Below are 19,674 nucleotides of genomic sequence, written 5' to 3'. Positions count from 1 at the left end.
ACAGACAACTAAATACTAGGGAGGTGTGGAGAACGGAAGTTCTGTTTTTCAAAGGATTTCAGCATCTGATTTGGAGTGAAGACAGAAAATTTTGAAATTCTGCAAAGGAAAATTATTTAAGAAAAATAATTTCATTTCAGGTCAGTTCAAATATTTTGTTTCAATTTTGACTTTTTAAACTTAGAAATATAAAATAAAACAAAATTCAAAACAAAAAAGTCATTTCAAAACAAAAATCAGAAACATTTGTTTAAAAAATGTTGAAATGGGATGTTCAGACATTGAACTTTTTTCCATTTTTCTTTCTAAATGAAAAATTGGATAAATTGACCCAAAGTTTCTCCAGCAGTTCTACTAAATACACTCACTCAAGAAACACTTTAAAAAATGCCTTGATTTAAAAAACATATGACATATTTGTTAAGTATCAGAGGGGTAGCCGTGTTAGTCTGGATACGTCAAAGCAGCAAAGAATCCTGTGGCACATTAAAGACTAACAGATGTTTTGGAGCATGAGCTTTTGTGGGTGAATACCCACTTCGTCAGATCCATGTAGTGGAAATAATCTCTCTATCTTGCTTGCATATATATATATATATATACACACCTGCCCCTGGAAATTTCCACTATATGCATCTGATGAAGTGGGTATTCACCCACAAAAGCTCATGCTCCAAAACGTCTGTTAGTCTACAAGGTGCCACAGGATTCTTTGCTGCTTTGACATATTTGTTAACATTCACTTCTCTAATATATGCATATTATAAACAAAATGCATACCCTTGATTTTTACTGGATTATGAATTGACCTGCAAAATTCTAATATAGTTGGAAAACTATGTTATTGTAGTTATTTTTCAATATTAGCTAATCTTTACAGAAAGTATAGTGGTTGTCCCAATAATGTGAGACTCTGACTAATTAGGGATACCAGACACTAGTACATTATGATGAGAGGAAATATGTTCTTGCGACTAAAGCACAAGACTGGGAGTCAAGGGACTTGGGTTCTTATTCACAGCTGCACTACATATTTCTTCTGTGGCTTTGAGCTTTTCTCTATACTCCAGTTTACCTCTTTACAGCTCTGTAACACAAAGATAATAGCCCAGATTTTCTGTTGTGTTCAGGAAGAGATCAGTGCAGCAGAAAAGACAGACAGACGTTTTCTTCATCTATCCCCTCAGCCAACATGCTGGGTAATAGAAACTGCAGGGGGACTCTGGAACACATTGCAACAGTAGTGCGTCAGAGCCTTGCTCCCCTCACCCATTTGCAAGTTGAGGGAGGATCACTGGCAATAGCCCAGGAGTAGGGTGCTGTTGCTTGGGATCAGAAGCCTGGAGGAGGCTGTGGGCCATGTGACGGCTGCTACACTCTGCCTCACGAGGGCCATGCAGCACTGGCTACTACGGTGACAGATTCCCTCTCCGCTCATGGGAGAGCTAAAAGCCTGGTGACCTCAAGCTCTAGAGGCAGGGCTGCGGAGGGGGATAATGACTACTTTGCAGACCCCTGTCAGAGAATTTTGAGATCCCATATGAGCAGAAAGGTTGCATGTGTGGGCAGAAAAAAGTGAAATCTATTAACGGACAAGGAAATAATTCAGGGAAAAATACAGTTGGAGGTTGCAGCTAATCATGTGGCTGGACCTTTTTGAGTTTACCAATGCCAGACCTATGACTATCCCCACCTAGATTTAGTCCCTAAAAAAGCTGAAGGAGAATACAGGATTATTCACCATTTATTTGACCCACAGGTGACATGGTGCTTTTGTCTTTCATCACCTTTAAATCCCTTATCGCCTGTGGATGAACATCTTTCATAAAACTATAATTCCATCTCACCTCTCAGTCCTCATCCTCAGAGGAAACCTGCACAACACCTTCAAAAGGCAAACCTGGGAGCTTAAATTCATAACTTTGCTAGACAGTATAAATCATGGTCTTAATAAAGACACTGGTTTTATGACGCATTATAGCAATTTGTAAACAACTAACGGCCCCCACCCTTTCTTGTCCTATGACTGCAGATGTGTTAACAGGCCACTTCACATTGAACAGTTTCTTACAATATGGGTTGACTACTTATGCTGAACAATCTATTCCACCTTGTATTTAGCTGTGACATTCTGACTACCTTTCCCAGACCTAAGAAGAGCTCTGTGTAGCCTGAAATATTGTTTCTTTCACCAATAGACATTGGTCCACTATAAGCAAAAGACACTGCCTCACCTACCTTGTCTCTCTAACATCTGTATTTTGGCTTTTTTATTTCTGTTCACTTACAAAAATCCACCTGTAAAGAGAAGGTTGGGGGGGGGGGGAATGCAAGGGATTTCATAGCTAATGATAATATGTACCATAAAGCCTTCAATACCTTGATACAACAGTACGCATTGTGAAATGGCTAAAGTCAAGATAATACCACATTGGGGTGACAGGTACTGGGCTACACAGAGCAGTTTTTAAACTGAGAAGTACCATCAATAACTACAAAGCTTTATAAAGAATAACAATTACATCATTGCTTTATGAATTACTCTCTTTGTCATTTGTGATCTCCATGCTCCATCTCCATGCTCATTAAATTATTTCATAATCGCTAGTTCATAATCATAATACCTAATACCACCTATGCTTCCTTTTCTCATGCTAAATGAATAGCTCTGTTGAATGCAACTATTGTGATGACTCATTTCTACGTTGATGTGGTTTTGTTTTCTTCTTCAGTTTCCATTTTAATTAGAAGGTACATTTGTCTCTGATATCAATTCTGGATGCTCGGAACAGAAAACTAGAAGGCCAAGACAACTCCAGGTGAAAGGAAATCATCACAGTCTCATTAGGTGATAAACAGCTTTCTAGGTGCTATTTGTTTGTACTGTATTCCTTTCCTATACCTGTTAAGTAGCCAAAATAGACAAGATATGAAAAAGGCACCTTCTGCCACTATTTCTATTATTTTTGTTACAAGTTGTTGTAAAAAGGCCCTCTTAGAACAATTCCAACTTGTGAAACAATCACTCTGTTTCATAAACTGATGATACCATCTGCATAGAAAATGTCTATACAACGAAAAATTGCCTGTTTACAAATACTAAACTCTGGAATGAAACATTATTATAATCTAAGTCAGAAATGAATGCTTGACTGAACAGTGATTTTAACACAGTCAACCCAGATTGCTTATGATGCTCAGTTGCAGTAACTTTGAATAGATGTATGCATATTCTCAGAGAGAAAATAGGTTTCCTAAACTGTACAGTACATTTGCTTCGATGATTAATTTAGACCACTTAAACCCCACCCCTCTGCTGTTAGTGTCTATTTTTGAAGAGCAGAAAGAGTGTGGAAAGCATCAAGTCTCTTAGAAAGTGGAAAAATGTCTGTTGGCATGGGAAGTGGTCGGTATCTCAGCAACACAACCCTTTCTTCTACAAAGAAAAATAACAACGGTAGTTCAGAATTATGCTGTTTACCTGCTATTGTGACATGGAATAACTAAAATTACTGTCCACAAAAGAGATTAGAGGGAAAGTACTCATTTCACATTTTGTTTGTTTTCTTTGTGAATCTGACAGCATTCTGTGTGTAGCCTATTGCATTATAGTAACTTTCCATTGTGTGGGTCTTTCAAACAGACACAGAGGAAGCACTAACATTTTAAAAGTAGGAAAATGTGCCTGTAAAATGATAGAAACTGGCAGTATGATGAAATGGCAGATGTAAGTACCTGAAACTACTTTTAGCTTTTTAAAAATGGAGTGCATTTCAAAGCTGAAAGTGTCCCTTTAAGGAAGCCACTGTACTTAAAGTTACTCGCTATTTACATTTTATGCTATGGAAAAATCTCATTGTGATGACCAAAATACATCTGGAATCTTGACTGTGTAGAGAGCATGGTTTGCAATAATCTACATATCAAATTTTGGCTACATTCCTTTATTATTTCCCCATTCCTTAGCCTCAGTTTGTACCCCTTTGTCAGTTTCAGTTGCAACCCCTTCTCATTTCTATCCTTGTAGACAGTGCTGGTTCCCAATGTCTTCCACACTGTTGAAATCAAGATATAGGACCAGTTTATTACCTGCTTCCTAGATTTATTCTTTAAATAGCATTAATAGATTCCCTCTGTTCTTTTTGTCTTTCATAATTCTCATATAGCTGTTCAGTGTATCTGACAAAGATTCCCTAATTTAACCACATCCTGAAGAAGTATGGATTGGATATTGTAAAGTCTTCAATTGCCAGCATTCAGATGTTATAAACTGTATACAGAAGTACTAGTATAATCCTGTTTTTCCTTCAGGGATACCACTTCATACGTTAGAGAGTGGGACAGTTTTTGTCCGTCTCCTGCTTCCTGTATACACTATGCTTCAATTCAAAAAAATCTATGATGTCAGCTGCAACTTAGTTTCCCCCCCACTCACTTTTTTTTCTTTGAGATTTAGCTTTAAGTGAATAGGATGTGCATGTATCGATCTCAGGCAAGAATCTGGCTTTCAGATTTTTAACTCTCGGCATTTAAAACATAAGTCTTCCATGCTGAAAAAATGCTACCCGTAAAATAACACTTCAGAAAACTAATCTACTTTTTGACTTGTCAAAAAATGAACTGTAGCCTCTTGACCTATAAAGAGCCTGTCAGTGACAGAAAAGGCTACAAGAGCTTTGTAAATTCACTAAAACAAGATGGATAAAATAAGCTGTGCCACCAAACTCCTTGTTTAAGCTGGATAAGCTTCTAGTGGAAAAACTATATTCACCCCAAATAGAACATTTACAAGAAAATCTGATTTCTTCTTCTTCTTCATGTCATCCCTAAGCATCTTTTAGATTAATTAGCTTTCATGATTCTTCTGATTTTTAGTTTTATTGGCTGTTGTGATTCTTCTGATCTCAATATATTTCCTTACCAAATATCATGTCACTCACAGTGTGAAATTTGTGTCCATCTCTAGAATCTAAAGCAAGTTGCAGAAAGCCTTTTTTTGACATTTCCATTAAACTCTCAACATCAACTCGGGAAAAAGCAATCTCCTTTCATAAAATAGGAAATTTTCTGTCTGCCATGCACTGTAGGAGCTACACAACCAATATTTGCTATGGAGACTTATGGCACTATTTTCAGGCTTTGCATTCACTCTCTTAAGTGGGTTTGGTGAAAACAAGGGAGGTATGTATTGTTTTATATAACAACTCATTCATTTCATGTACTTTACCACTAACGCAACCACTTGAGTACCTGTCTAGCTGATGAACTGCTGCTGTTCTGATGCATGGAATGAAGGACTATTGTTGTTCTTAAAAAAATAAATATGTTACCCTTTAACATATAAATATTGCACCTAGAGGAGAAGCCCTATTCTTTTTCTTCTTATCCAAGTAATTAAGGATTTAAATTGCTCTTAAAAACTCTCCCATTACAAGAATGCTAGACATGTTTTTGTATCGATACACATATCAATCAGAATCTTCCTATCATTTTGCATCTTGTTAAAAATAAATCAAATGGAAGAAACTTGAGAGGTTACCCCCTGCATCAATCAGTCTCAAATAAATTATTACTGTCAGTTCAGGTACAGTATCAATGTGCTCAGTATGCATTTGCATTTTACTTTACGGCTCCATAATGGCAAAGAAAATGGTCATAGCATTTTTCCTTAGAGAAATTAAGAGAAAACTGTTACTAGTATCCACTAATCACTGTGCTCTGAAGTCTAGCATATAAATTAAATTCCTTAATGACTTCAGAACTGGCAGTTTAGGTGGCACAAAGTACAGGAGACAATATTATTTAAAACATTTAGTCAGTGTAGATAGAAGCATTTCTTCAAAAGTTCATTGCTAACCATAAATTGGTTTACTAATTCCACCAAGCCACGTCAAGTATATGCAATAGGTGCAGCAGAGAATTGCTGAAGATTTTAGTTTAGGAGTTGGAAGCACTAACAGTTGACTTCTAGAAGCCACAGTAATAAATATGAACAACAACTGCGGACATGGAATTATTGGTAAAGGGTAGTTTTAGTTTTAGTTTTAGAATTTCTCCCTCTGCCTGAGCCACCCTGTAGCAGGGTGGACCCCGGCTCCTCCCCTGAAGGGGTTAAAACCAGCCCTGAGAAGGGGTTGTAGCCAGAGAAAGCAGCCTTTAGGCTGGGCTGACTGGGGGGAAGTGGCTGCAGCTGGGGCCACACCCCAAACTGAGCAATGGGTCCTAATAAGGCGGCAGAGAAGCCAGAGGAGACAGAGAGTCTCTCTCTGACTTGAGAGGGAGACAGGCCTGGCTGCTGGGGAACTCACCCAGGGGACCTAGAGGGAGGCAGAGCTGGGGAAAGGCCTTTGGAGCTGGGAAGCCCTAGGCTAGCAACTCCCCAGGCTGCAGGGCCTGGTTCTAGGCCTCCCAGGTATTGGGCTTGCAGAGGGGCAGCCGGAGGGTGGGTAAAGGCAGCCAGTCCAAACCCCTTGTTGCCTGTGATGATTGGCTAATACACTGCAGTCTGCCCCAGGGTGCAAGGGCTAAACAGAGACTGGCAGTAGCCACGACTGAGGCGACATGGGGTTAGGGAGTGAGGGTTCCCCTGGGTTAGGGAAACCCAGCAAGACTGTGGGGTACTGCAGGAGGCAGAACCCTGGGATAAGGGCACCGGGGTCCTGGGAGGGACACGGGGGCCCTCAGAGGACACGTGGATCACCGGCCTGCAGAGGGCGCTCTGGGCTCGAAGAGCTAATTCCCGACAATGACCAGCAGGAGGCGCCATGGGGGTGAGTCCGCCCTGCTACGCACCCCAATGCATCATGGGAATTATAGTACCATGTCCCTCCTGTTTCTATTCTCCAAACAGTCCTAGTCTCCTGGCCAGACTTCATCTCCCAGGAAGCACTGCAGTCTCTCACTGTAGTTGAGCAGCTGCAGTGATTCACAGAAATTGTAGATTCTGAAACAAACCAAGAGGAAAGAGGAAACTTCAGCTTCCTCAGGGCACCACAGTTGCTCACGCACAGGGAGAGAAGGAAAACATTTATCTTCAATCAAAAATGTGAAAGTGGATCATTTCAACATTCTCAAATGCTAATTTTTTATTCCGCAAAAAGTTTTGCTATTTTGACTTTGCTTCCTGAATTAAGATAAAATCAAAATGGCAAAATACTGCAATGTCCCACAGGACAGAAGTTCTGTTTTTCAATCAGCTCTGGTAAAGAGCACTTCCTTAAAGAAGCACAATCAGTCCCAGTTCACAGACCCAAAATTTAAACCTACCTAAAAATACAAGCTAAAGTTTTCAAACAGCTTAAAAAAATGACATTTCAAAGGTGCTGAGCACCTACATCTCCAATTTTCATCAGCATCTTTGAAAACTATTTTAAGAACTGAATTTGAAACACCTATGTTTGAACATTTTGGACTTTTTACACATTTCATCCTTTGTGGAAAAGCGTGAGTCCTCCTAAATGAAGGCTATTCATAACACAAATAAAATCCCAGCTACTTACAGTAGTAGCCAATTAACAATGAATCCAAGATGCTCAGAATGTTTGTGATTACAGGCGTACATACGTGACTTGGGAAATCTTTTTAGCACAAGCAGCCAAAATAAACACAACTAAAACAAGGGACTGTAATGGGAGGTGTTAGGAAACCTTAACATAAGGATCACTTATCAGCTTCCCCAATAACACTGAAAGCTTTTTATTTAAAGACACATTGCTTAGAAAAGAACAATTGTTTAAGAAGTATCTGCATACTTCTAAGTTTATTTTAAGCTAGTTAAAAAAATTCAAACAATAATATAATCCAAGTTGCACTTTCATCCATCCATGTAACTATTCTCAAATGTGCAGAATGTGCTCTAAATGCAGCACATGTAAAGGTGTCAAATACAAACTCCAGTCTTTCTTTTTACTCATGCTGTTATCACAAGGAGAGGTTGGTATTCCCTGGTATAGGGTTTGCATTAATAGACAAACCCTGATCCTGAAATCTTATGTCCACATGCTCTCCTACTACAGTATTTTGGACTCAAGGCCTTCGATTCTTCCTGAATATTCTCAAAAAGATAGCTGTTTTCTTGAGGAAAATACAGGAGATTTCAAAAACTCTCTTTCCTGCTACTATTAATAGTGAGCATGGAAGATGTAAATTGCACGTTTCTTTATATTACTGCTCAGTAAAATGGATAATTTGTTTATGAACTTCTACAGCTTTGAGTCCATGGCAGATGACAAACTATGTGTTAATAGTCACAGAGGTAGAGTTAAGGCAAAAATAATTAAATTAAGGAAAAGAGAAAGAAAAAACAAAAGCAGACTTCTGATTTGCCTCTTTCTAGTTTTGCCCACAAGGGAAATCAAACTAAAATAAATATGATAATACTTTCCCACATGATAAGAGAGATTCTTACCCTTAACCTCTGGAGAAGATATACAGGTGAGCTGAAACAACGGAGGACAGGAAGTGAAAGCCAAAATGGACTGATGGATTAAAAAGAATTCCAGAGTTGATCAGACAACCTTCACTTTCATTCCTAATTATGGCCAACAGTATTCCTGTGTACTTAATAAATTAGCATGGAAGACTGCCAGTCATAAGAAGAAAAAATGTGACATTTTGTAACTTTTATACTAAAATGTTCCCAATTAATATTATGTTGTTAAAAATAAGGGTGAAATAACCTAACTTAGCACTGAGGTTCACACCTCTAGGTTGGTTACAGAAAATTTATTTAACAGAGGACCAACAGGCAATACTTTGAATGATGCAACCAAATTTTATTTTAAAAAATGATTAAACAGGCATTCAATTATTACTTACACAAATGCTACTATTATACAGTAGAACCTCAGTTACTGACACCTTGGGAATGGAGGTTGTTCATAACTCTGAACAAGACGTTATGGGATGCTCCTCAGGGCAGACTGCTCAGAGTGGGGTCTCTCAGCTGTGCCTGCGATATTAGCATCTTCATCTTCTACCTGTAAGTGGCTGCCTGGCGAGTGGGTGTGGGGACAGGCAGCTGGTTCTAGCCCCTTGGTTGCAAGGGTGATGAGTGAGGTACCCTAGGGCTGTAGCCCTTTAAAACTGAGCTATTCCTCCAGAGCACAGCATGGAGGCAGGAGCTTGGGCCAGGCCACGTTTCAGCAGGAGCTCAGGAAGTTTCTTTCCTGGTTCTTACTGAGCATCCAAGCTTGTCCCCCCTCCCTCTGGGGAAGGAGGGGAAGGAACTGCACCCATAGATTACAGGAAAGCAGAGAAGATCCCAGCGCTGCTCCTGCTCTCCCTGGTCAGGGGCTCACAGCTGTGCCTGTGAAACTAAGTCAGCATCTTCACCTCCTACTTGTAAGTGGCTGTGCTCCCCACCCCCCGTGTGGCGAGTAGGGGGTGGGGACAGGCAGCCCAGATGTGCCTACCTTTAAAATGCAATACAGGCATAATACAATATTTTTTTTGGTCTCCACTGCTGCCAGTCCATAAATCTGGTGTTCATATCTTTGAGGTTCTACTATACTCACATTCAATGATGGAGAGGGGGATCAGTCCACTGATGACAGAGGAAGTACAGACTTATAACACTAGAACCTATTGGCACCCTTCAGATGGTAACCCTTCGGGCACTTTCTCACAATTTAGCAAAACTACACCTTCTATGCTCCATTATAATCCTAATTAACATTATGTTAGCCTCTATCATAATTATATTTCCCTCCACCTTCTTGTTGTCTTTTCACATGACTTAATTTAACATCTGCACCAATGTCCCCCCCACTATCAATATAGATAGCATTTTAGTAAAACATTTACAATTCTCAAAAACGTCCATTGAAAACTGTGCTCAAACCAGTTATAACCAAAACATAATGGTAACATAACCCTACATCGTGTCGTTGCTGATTCTTACTTTCCCATAATTTGTCTCCAAGTTATCTTTGACTTTTAACACACTAGCAACTTAAGTTTCCCATACTCCTCTACATTTAGGCTAATTTAGGCCCAAAACCTAAGGTTTACTTATTTCTTAACCAAAGCCATCCTATAGGCTACAGCTCACCTGACAATATTGTGATCCTGAATCCTCCTCTTAGTTTAAAGGGGAAAATGTACATATGTTTTCACATAAACCCTAATTATCAAAAATTAAATTATGGTCTAGCTATTTAACATATAAGTATGAAATTCTAAAAATGACTACAAAAATGGGGAAGGACTAATCATAAGAAGGTAGTAAGAAATAATATTCTAGAATCATTTAAATAATCAACAAATGTTACATGATATATTCACTTACCTCTAATGTGAATGATAGCACCACATCTGACTTTGACAGCTGAATTTCATTTTCATCTCCTATGTCCAAGAAAGCAGAATTCTGTGATCGCTTTAACTTCTGCAATTTAAATTCTGGGCCACCTTTAGACACTGGAAGACTTTCCAAATTTGCCATTAGCAAATTCACTGAAGACCGCAACTCTTCTATAAACATGTTCTCCATTTCTTTCGCTACAAACTTTGGAAATTTTCTTTCCTTGAAAATATTTTTAAAATTCAGAATGTCATTATGTCATATTATAAATTTTGTTTAACTTACTAATCAATGAGCTATGTGCTTGCAGCCAGAGATAGTTAATTAAAATATAAATCTGAACTTTAATGATTATCTAGGATTATACATTACAAATACTTGGCTTTGGAAATCTATCCTAAATACATTGCTGTCTTTAGCCAGAAACAATGTGAACTGAATTGAGGAATTCCGTCAAATACTTCAAACAGATTAAACCAAATTGCAACTTCTTGAGTACTTACAGAGAAAAAGAGATTAAAGGGCATCTTTCAAAGGAGGCAGGGCCAAATAATTCATTCTACCTTAATTTCAAAATGTGAGTACGTACATGCATCTTACACAGTCTCTCCGCTCTACTTGTATGTTCATCAACTTACTATATCTCTTTAATGTTCACTGTTAATACACCTCTACCTTGATATAACGCTGCCCTCAGAGCCAAAAATCTTACCGCATTATAGGTGAAATCACATTATATCGAACTTGATTTGATCCACCGGAGCGCACAGCCCCGCCCCCCCGGAGCTCTGCTTTACCACGTTATATCCGAATTCGTGATATATCGGATGGCGATATATCGGGGTAGAGGTGTATCTGACAAGCTGACACAAAATGCAATTGTCCAGTAGTAATTTTGCTATTAAAAAAACTCTTCATATCTGGACACAGAAAGCTTAAAAAAAAAGTAAACTCCAACTGCACTCATTTTTTTTAAATCATTACTTTAGATGACAATGCTAATTATGCTAGAGAAAGACTTGTTTTAAAATGGAACTTATAGGGTAGCTAAGAGCTAACTTTCATTCTCAGTAGGAGTTAAACAAACAATAGTGTGTAAGCTCTGCCAGCCTGCACTGTAAAAAAACAAAACAAAACAAAAAACCCTACCTATGGTCAATGAGTAATATAAAAGCATTGTGTGATCAGTGGACAAAGAGAAACAATACAGCTTTCTATTAACCACATATGTGAAGCATGAGGAATAGTACACCCAATTTTTTGCTGGAAAAAACAGACATCTCTCTGTTGAACTACAGAAAATTCCCCACTACCGGTTTCTAGTAAGGAGGCTGAAAATAATGGCCATTTAAAATCTTTACAATTGCTTTTTGCTACACATACCATGTACAAGGAACAACAGGAACACTTAGCAGTTAAATGACAGATTTCAGTTACAAATCTCAAAACCTTTAAAAAAAATGCAGGTAAGCGTTTTGAGTACTGTTTTATAGATGAGACACATATAGCTTAAGTGACATTCCCAAGGACACTCATTCAGTCAATTGCATCACTGAGTATAACTCTAAGGACTCTTGATGCATGGTCTGATGACCAGGCTTATGCCAGGTAAAGGAAATAATTAAATTAGAATGGTAAGTAACATTTTAAAAATTTTAAGATTTGAATGGTTCAAGGGCAACCACCAGAAGGCAAGCCAATTACAATCAGAAATATTTTGTACAAGTCTAACAGTCAAAGGCAGTACACAAAACAGATTTTAAAAAAAAATCTTGCTTTGTGACAGCAATAAAATTGAGTTTTAACTTGTTACAGAGTGATTTTAAGCAAAGCCCTTCCCAATGCTTTTCAAATTATAGATTACAAAATTACATTTAAAAATGTCTTACTAGGATAACTGAAATAATATTCTGACTGTATGTGGGAGGTTTTAGAATGTTGGAAATAGAACATTAGTCAATTGTGTTAAATCAAGGGTAGGCAACCTATGGCACGTGTGCCGAAGGCGGCACGCGAGCTGATTTTCAGTGGCACTCACACTGCCCGGGTCCTGGCCACTGGTCCGGGGGGCTCTTCATTTTTATTTAATTTTAAATAAAGCCTCTTAAACATTTTAAAAACCTTATTTACTTTACATGCAACAATAGTTTAGTTCTATATTATAGACTTATTGAAAGAGACCTTCTAAAAACGTTAAAATGTATTACTGGCATGTGAAACCTTAAATTAGAGTGAATAAATGAAAAATCAGCACAGCACTTCTGAAAAAGGTTGCCAAACCTTGTGTAAAATGATCTTTCCTCTTACTTTCAGTAAGAGTGATCTCCAAATGTCTAACGCAGCACAAACTCTCACAAGCATCAAAAATAGTGGTGGCAATAATAGTGCCTATATTTCAAATCAAGTCACATTCGTAAATTTGCATTGTGCAATGAGCTTCTAGTCTGGATTAGGTCATTTTCTGCACTCAAAAAGGAGCCCTCTATTACCCACTTGCCCCTGTCTCATGAAAGTATAGTCTAGCATCTTCAGTATATAGGCTATGTTTTTTTCATAATACATTTCAAGAGAAGTTGTGACAAATTGTGATATCCGATATTTATGACAGGTATTTTAGAGCAATAAAGTTTCTATTCTTTTTCCCCCCTCAATTATATTTCAAACTCAAGGTGGGGGATGTAGTGTGGTGAAGTTGATTTATGAAGCCTAAATCTTCTCAGAGATAATGCCTCCCACTAGGCTGTAATCATCAGGGCTATGATTAGGAGTAGTGCAACATAATGGAACAAGCCCATGTGGATCACTCAATCCAAAATACCCTGTTCTGTTTACTCCCTCTGAAGCATCTGGCGCTGGCCTCTGTTGGTCTGACCCAGTATGGCCATTCTTATGGTCTTAAGCCCTCCACTTTTGATAACTGAGACTGGAAGGTCCTGCAACCTGGAAAAGAAGCTGAGGGAAAAATGGATTTCCTAGAAGATATGCTGATGAATCCTGAAAGAAAAGGTCGAAAAGGCTAGAAGGAGAAATAGGAGATAGTTCAGGCTGAGACACTTGAAACCTGGGTGGTTTGAGTGCTGATAGGCTATTGAATCAGACAAGGAAGTCAGATTCCAGGGTCTCGGGGACAGGAGAGACGGTGGAGAAGACTAGTCTGTCTGCTGCATGTAAGAAACATGATCCATCAGGTTAGGGAAGCAGGAGCACCACCAGCTTGTTTGCCACCCTAGGCGGCGGAAGGTCCCGCCCCCAAAATGCCACCCCCGACAGAGGCAGCAGAAGGTCCGACCACAGTCGCGGCCCCCCAAATGTTAGTGCGGTCGCCTAATGGGTCACGCTGGCCCTATAGGGAAGTCAAAATCAGTCAGACATGATGCTGGCCACATCAGTCCTTGTGTATCATTGGCTATGAAACTGACAAGCCTTAACCATGTTATTGGCTTGGGGGAACTTTGTTATGAAGAGGATGGTGATCAATTGTTCTCCATGTCCAATGAAGGCAGGACAACAAGTAACGGGCTTAATCTGCAGCAAGGGAGAGTTAAGTTAGATATTAGGAAAAACTTTCTAACTATGTAGTTAGGCTCTGGAATAGGCTTCCAATAGAGGCTGTGAAATCCCCACCCTTGGAAGTTTTTAAGAACAAGTTAGACAAACACCTGTCAGAGGTGGTCTAGGTTTACTTAGTCCTGCCTCAGCACAGGGACCTGGACTCGACCTCTCAATGTCCCTTCCAGCCCCATCATTCTAGGATTACTAACATGGTATTGATTCTGCTCCCTAACAGGATGAGCACAATAACTCCAGTCAAGTTTCCATGAAGAATATTCATAGAAAACAAATTTAAAGAAGCCTTGCAAACGATTACTAAAAGAAACTGAGCGTGTGCCCTCTTTTGCTTCTTTATGATGCACAAAGAAAGCCCAAAAATTGTTTATTTGCTTTCTTTATTTTTTTGTAAACATAGAGAAGTAAAGAATATAATATTTGGTCCTCCCTGTTCTTGCTGGAGAACTTCTAGGAAGTCTCAGAGTTCACAATATACATCTCTAACACTTTAATTGTAGGTGCAGGTGTTGTAGGTGTAGGTGTTCAATCTTAATTTTAAAAAAGGCTTTCTTGCTAGGCAATGAAGTTAAATAGGTTAACAAAACAACACTTTTCTAGTCTGATTAAAATTAAAATTAGTTAAAACAGATATTAGCATTATAAGAATGTTTTTAGACTTTATGGAATGCTTGTAGGATGCTGCATGTATTAATCCTACTTACAATATCTGTATCCCATGGTTTAAAGTTATATTGCGTGTTTGCATTGTAAATCTCTGTAACTGTGTATCACCAAACAGGAAAAGCAGCATTAATTAAGGTAAAGTGCTCATCTTGCACACAAGATGGTCCATTGAAAATAAATGAGATATTGTGTAGTACCAAAGGACACGGATCTAGTTGATTGCATTCCTCACTCCAGAAAGGGGAAACCTGTGCATGAACTCATCTCATCAGCTTGGAATCTGAGATGAAGGGGACAAAAATCCCTGTCAAAGAGAAATTTGGTCTCCTTATGCTGCCAGGACTCTGAGGGGCAAAGATTCCTAAACGTAAGCAAGAAATCCCCATGCTGCTTGTCATGCGTCAGCCCTAAGACACCTAGAGCTGCTTATTATAGAAACTTATATTATCTTTTTAAATCTAAGACAGTAACTCGTTTGTGTTTCCTGTTTTAACCTCCCATTTCTTTTCTTAGTTAATAAATCTTTAGCCAGGATTTGGCTACAGGCGTTGTCTTTGATTTGAGATCTGAGTAGAGTCGATCTGAGGTAAGTGACTGGTCCTTTGAGACTGTGAGTTACCTAAATATTATGGTGATTTTTGGTGTAAAGTGATCATCTAATACATATTCCAGCTTGCCTGGGTGGCAAGATAGACTGGAATGCCCAAGGGAACTGTCTGTGACTCCATGGTAAAACTTGTTTCAGAGTGGTAGCTGTGTTAGTCTGTATCAGCAAAAAGAATGAGTACTACTTATGGCACCTTAGAGACTAACAAATTGGGGTTTAGCCCACGAAAGCTTATGCCCAAATAAATTTGTGAGTCTCTAAGGTGCCACAAGTACTCCTCATTGCTTCCATGGTAAGACTGTCATACTGCTTTAGGAGTTCACACTTGTTACTGGGTTGGTGAAATCTAATTATAGAGCATACAATTGGTTTAGGGTGTCTGCCCTGTTTTTTCAACAGTCTGCCCTGAGGTTGGCACTCATGATCATGAGCCACTTCAGATGGCGTGACACCACCCAGTCCCCATTCATCTGAATATTTCTGATCTCAAGCACATTTCAGATATATGGAGCAATACAGTATTTTCCATACCAAACCAATTAAAAATAAAAAACAGTAACTGTTATTTTGATACGTATAAAGATAACTTAATTGCATTGCCAAAATAACAAAACATTTATACTTATAATTTATTTATTAAATTCCCCTCTGAAGTGTTCATTTTCATTCATTCAGTATGATTGCATAGCTCATGGAAAGGACTGAAGTGAAGTCACAAATGAGTTGAGCTTTGCTATAGTGAAAAGCATGTTGCATTTTCACTGTCTGACATCTTGACGCACCATGTGAGCTTAACATAAATGAAAGAAACTGGCAGAGAACTCAACAGAATTATTTCTACTTTCCTGAGTATAAAAATAAAGAAAAATGTGGAGGGGAAAAAAACAAGATCAAAGTAAGCTTAAAATCCTAAATACTAAAATAAATGAGTATCTCTTAATTAGCACAGGCTATTGAACAGGAAGGAAAGGGCTATAGTATGTTGCAATGAAGTGGAACAAACATTTCAAGTAGTCTTCTTTCATATCTTTCAAGTTCCTTTATGGAAGAATCCTATGGAATCTTATAGAGAATTATACCCATGGCATTGAATTCCACAGGCTGATTTAAACATTCTGTAGATAAGAAACAATTTTCTATTAGACTCTGTAGATTGTTTAGAATAATTTATATTAAACTCTATTAGCTACAGTCTTGTTAAATTATATAGGACAAACCCATAAATGTGTATTATAATCATGGGCAGACCTAATAAAACAATTAAATGAAAAAAGTTTAATAAAACCCTGTTATGAAGCAAATATTGCCAACTAGAATGACTCACAATGTAAAAGGTCAAAGAAATTTTCCACTGGTCTAAACCTATGCTGTTAAAGAAAGGGACCATGGACAAACATGATGCAGACTATGGCTGGAATGATCTCCCTGAACTTTTGAAAGAAAAGGCTAAGTCAAAATGCATCTTAAGAAGAATGCAGTTTAAGTTTCTTTAAGGTCAAAATAAACAAACACTAACAGACTTTTAAAAATTAAGGCATTTAATCTAAAGCCCCAAGTACCATGAATGTTACATTATGGTTATCAGCTTTTATTTACTTATTTTGATAGGAATATATGCTATGTTAAAAAGCATTATAGGGAATTCTTATTTCTATTTGTGTGTGCGCTTCTCTAATCATTGGTGAGTATCATTCCCTCGTGTCAGAGATATTTGACTAGTCCTGGATCACATGTAGGTAATCTCTCTCTCACACTCTCTCTCTCAAAAAGAACAGAAGTACTTGTGGCCCCTTAGAGACTAACAAATGTATCTGAGCGTAAGCTTTTGTGGGCTACAGCCCAGTTTATCAGATGCATAGAATGGAACACATAATGAGGAGATGTATACACATGCAGAGAACTTGAAAAGGTGAGAGTAGCCCTACCAACTCAAAGAGGCTAATTACACCCCCCCACAAGATGCCGCATCCTACCTATTAAAATAAGTGAAAGTACTTGTCAGTCCATTCTTATTGTGATAGGTAATTAAAATAGGCCATCAGTTGAGAGAGAGGGTCATCTATGCTAATGGGGCTTAGTTTGCAGCCTTTCCTCAAGTTGCCAGAATACCGCCATAGCATACAGTAAGTCTCCCCCAGCCCAATTCTCCCCCCCGTACACTGCAGGCTGCAAGGTGGGTAATGTAATGCTGTTTACATGAATGCTACATTGCTCCTATGCAGATGGAATTCTGCCCCAGCAGAATGGTCCCTGCATGCAGCCAGAGTGACCTATTGGAGCTGGAATTAGGGCCAGAACTGGTCCCTAACTCTCAGGGATCAATTCACCCATTACTGAAATGCAGCATTTGTTTGCTCATTTTGAAGACTGAAAAATAACAGACAGTTGAAAGTAGGGGAGAAATTGAACTGGCAACCATTGAATGATTGAATATGATTACATGAGTGTGGTGTTTAGATGTGCTTGTAATTATTAGAACTGGGAGCACTGGCTGTTGGGAGTCTGAAAGGACAGGAAACAGGAAGGAGGGAGGAGGAGTTGAGGAGGCGGAGTGAGAGTTACAGAGTGTGCAGCAGCAGCAGCTTGGTAAAATGGTTTCCACTGTAAAAATAAAGTCCTGTTGAAGTTTGTTAGTACCTTGCCTGCTTGATACAACAATGAGCTGGAGTTTGGCCAGGACATTGGCTCTAGCATTTCAACATTACTGCAGTAATGCTGTGACTTAAATGCTCTACAGCAGGGGTAGGGAACCTATGGCACGCGTGCCAAAGGCAGCACTCGAGCTGATTTTCAGTGGCACTCACACTGCCTGGGTCCTAGCCACCAGACCGGGGAACTCTGCATTTTAATTTAATTTTAATAGAAGCTGCTTAAACATTTGAAAAACCTTATTTACTTTACATACAATAGTTTAGTTCTATATTATAGACTTATAGAAAGAGACCTTCTAAAAACATTAAAGTGTATTACTGGCACACGAAACCTTAAATTACAGTGAATAAATGAAGAGTCGGCACACCACTTCTGAAAGGCTGCTGACCCCTGCTCTACAGAGATCCCAAACTTATGGCTAACATATCACACTACATGAGTGTCTCTTTATTCTGATGGTAATGGGACAATTTTTATTGTGAAGCGAATATTTACAGGAAAGCAAAAAGCTCCCTCAACTGTGGCATAATTTGCTAATATGGATAAAAATCCATTCTACGAAGATGCACTTTGATATACATTTCTAAGTTCTGTCAGCTGGAAAGATAACAAATATACTGTAGTTTGTCTTCTTGAATGATTCTATCCTATCCTAGATCAACACTTTCTAACATTCTTGCATTCACTAGGTGCAGTAGCTAATCTTTTTTGATAATATATACACCTGGTGTATAATTATGAACTCTAATATCAAAATTAGTATGTAATATTTTACAGGAAAACATGGGTCAGATCTTAAAACACCATGTGCTGGGGAAACTTTAAAAATATATGTTGATCACCAAAGACTGCAGTTCTGTCAGTCTTTTTAAGTTGGATCACTCCTGGTAAAAAAGCCAGCTTTCACGGAAAGAATCCATAATTCCTAATTTTGACAGTCAAAAATAAAAGCCATCTGGGAATACCTTACACATGACAAACAATTCCTCTGAGTGCAAGAAACCAGTCTTAAATTGTTGTTGGAATGGAATGGTAAACAGTATTATACTGTTCAGCAACTAGGTGGCACTGTGAGAAAAAATACCATTTTTAAACTTCAGCCATATCTGGCAGAGCAGTAAAGGATCTTATGATGAACAGAGCTGATGTGTATAAGCAAGTTGTGACCAGTCCATATCTGATACAAAAGAACATGGCATAGTGTCAGAAAAGAAAGAACAGAAACAGAACAAAAACAGCAACAAAGGTTACAGACAGAAGGAACAAAGCAACAAAAGTTGTACGACTGTCAGTCTGCTACTCTTCAATGCCCCAGAGAACTTCAGCTTTGACAAACATTCACAATGGACAGACTGGAAACAATAATTTTGCAAGATTTTGCATTGCAAACAAACTCCACAAAGAAACTGGTGATGTAGAAGTATTTTCTGTAATTTATGCTATGGGACAGCAGGCAGAGCATATATTTAAATCCTTTGATTTTAGTGAAGCAATCACAAACATGACCGCGAAGGAGTTCTGGCTATGTCTGGCCATGTCTTTATACTCCAGAGAAATGTGGTTTATCAAAGAGCATTTTTTTTGCAGCAGAGAATTCAAGAACCAGGAGAAATGTATGTTTTATAAGAGCTCTACATGTATTGGCTGAAAACTGAGATTTTGGGAATGCAAAACTTAAAAATATCAGACAGGCTGGTTATTGGGTTAATTGATAAAAACCTTTCACAGCAGCTACAAGTGAAGAGAGATTTAACCCTAGCCACAGCTATACAGAATGGCAAAGCTGTCAGAATTAGTCAAAGAACAGAACAAAAAACAGGAGCAACCTGAAAAACCTGAAACTAGCTTAAAAGTTATAAACAGACACTTGAAAGTGAAA

General features: G+C 38.5%; 1 protein-coding gene across 8 annotated transcripts in view; it reads right to left on the bottom strand.

Annotated features, from left to right (window-relative positions):
- Positions 1-19,674, bottom strand: part of CADPS2 (calcium dependent secretion activator 2) — a 591,461-nt gene that overhangs the window by 338,861 nt on the left and 232,926 nt on the right. For all 8 annotated transcript variants that reach the window (XM_075065313.1, XM_075065326.1, XM_075065319.1 and 5 more), the window contains exon 5: positions 10,289-10,525. In XM_075065313.1, the coding sequence (XP_074921414.1) occupies positions 10,289-10,525 (237 nt within the window). The remainder of the gene's footprint in view (positions 1-10,288; positions 10,526-19,674) is intronic.

Source organism: Chelonoidis abingdonii, chromosome 1 (assembly GCF_003597395.2).
Source record: "Chelonoidis abingdonii isolate Lonesome George chromosome 1, CheloAbing_2.0, whole genome shotgun sequence".
Taxonomy (NCBI): Eukaryota; Metazoa; Chordata; order Testudines; family Testudinidae; genus Chelonoidis; species Chelonoidis abingdonii.
The sequence above is the reverse complement of the archived record's forward strand: the minus strand, read 5'-3'. Positions and strand labels throughout refer to the sequence as shown.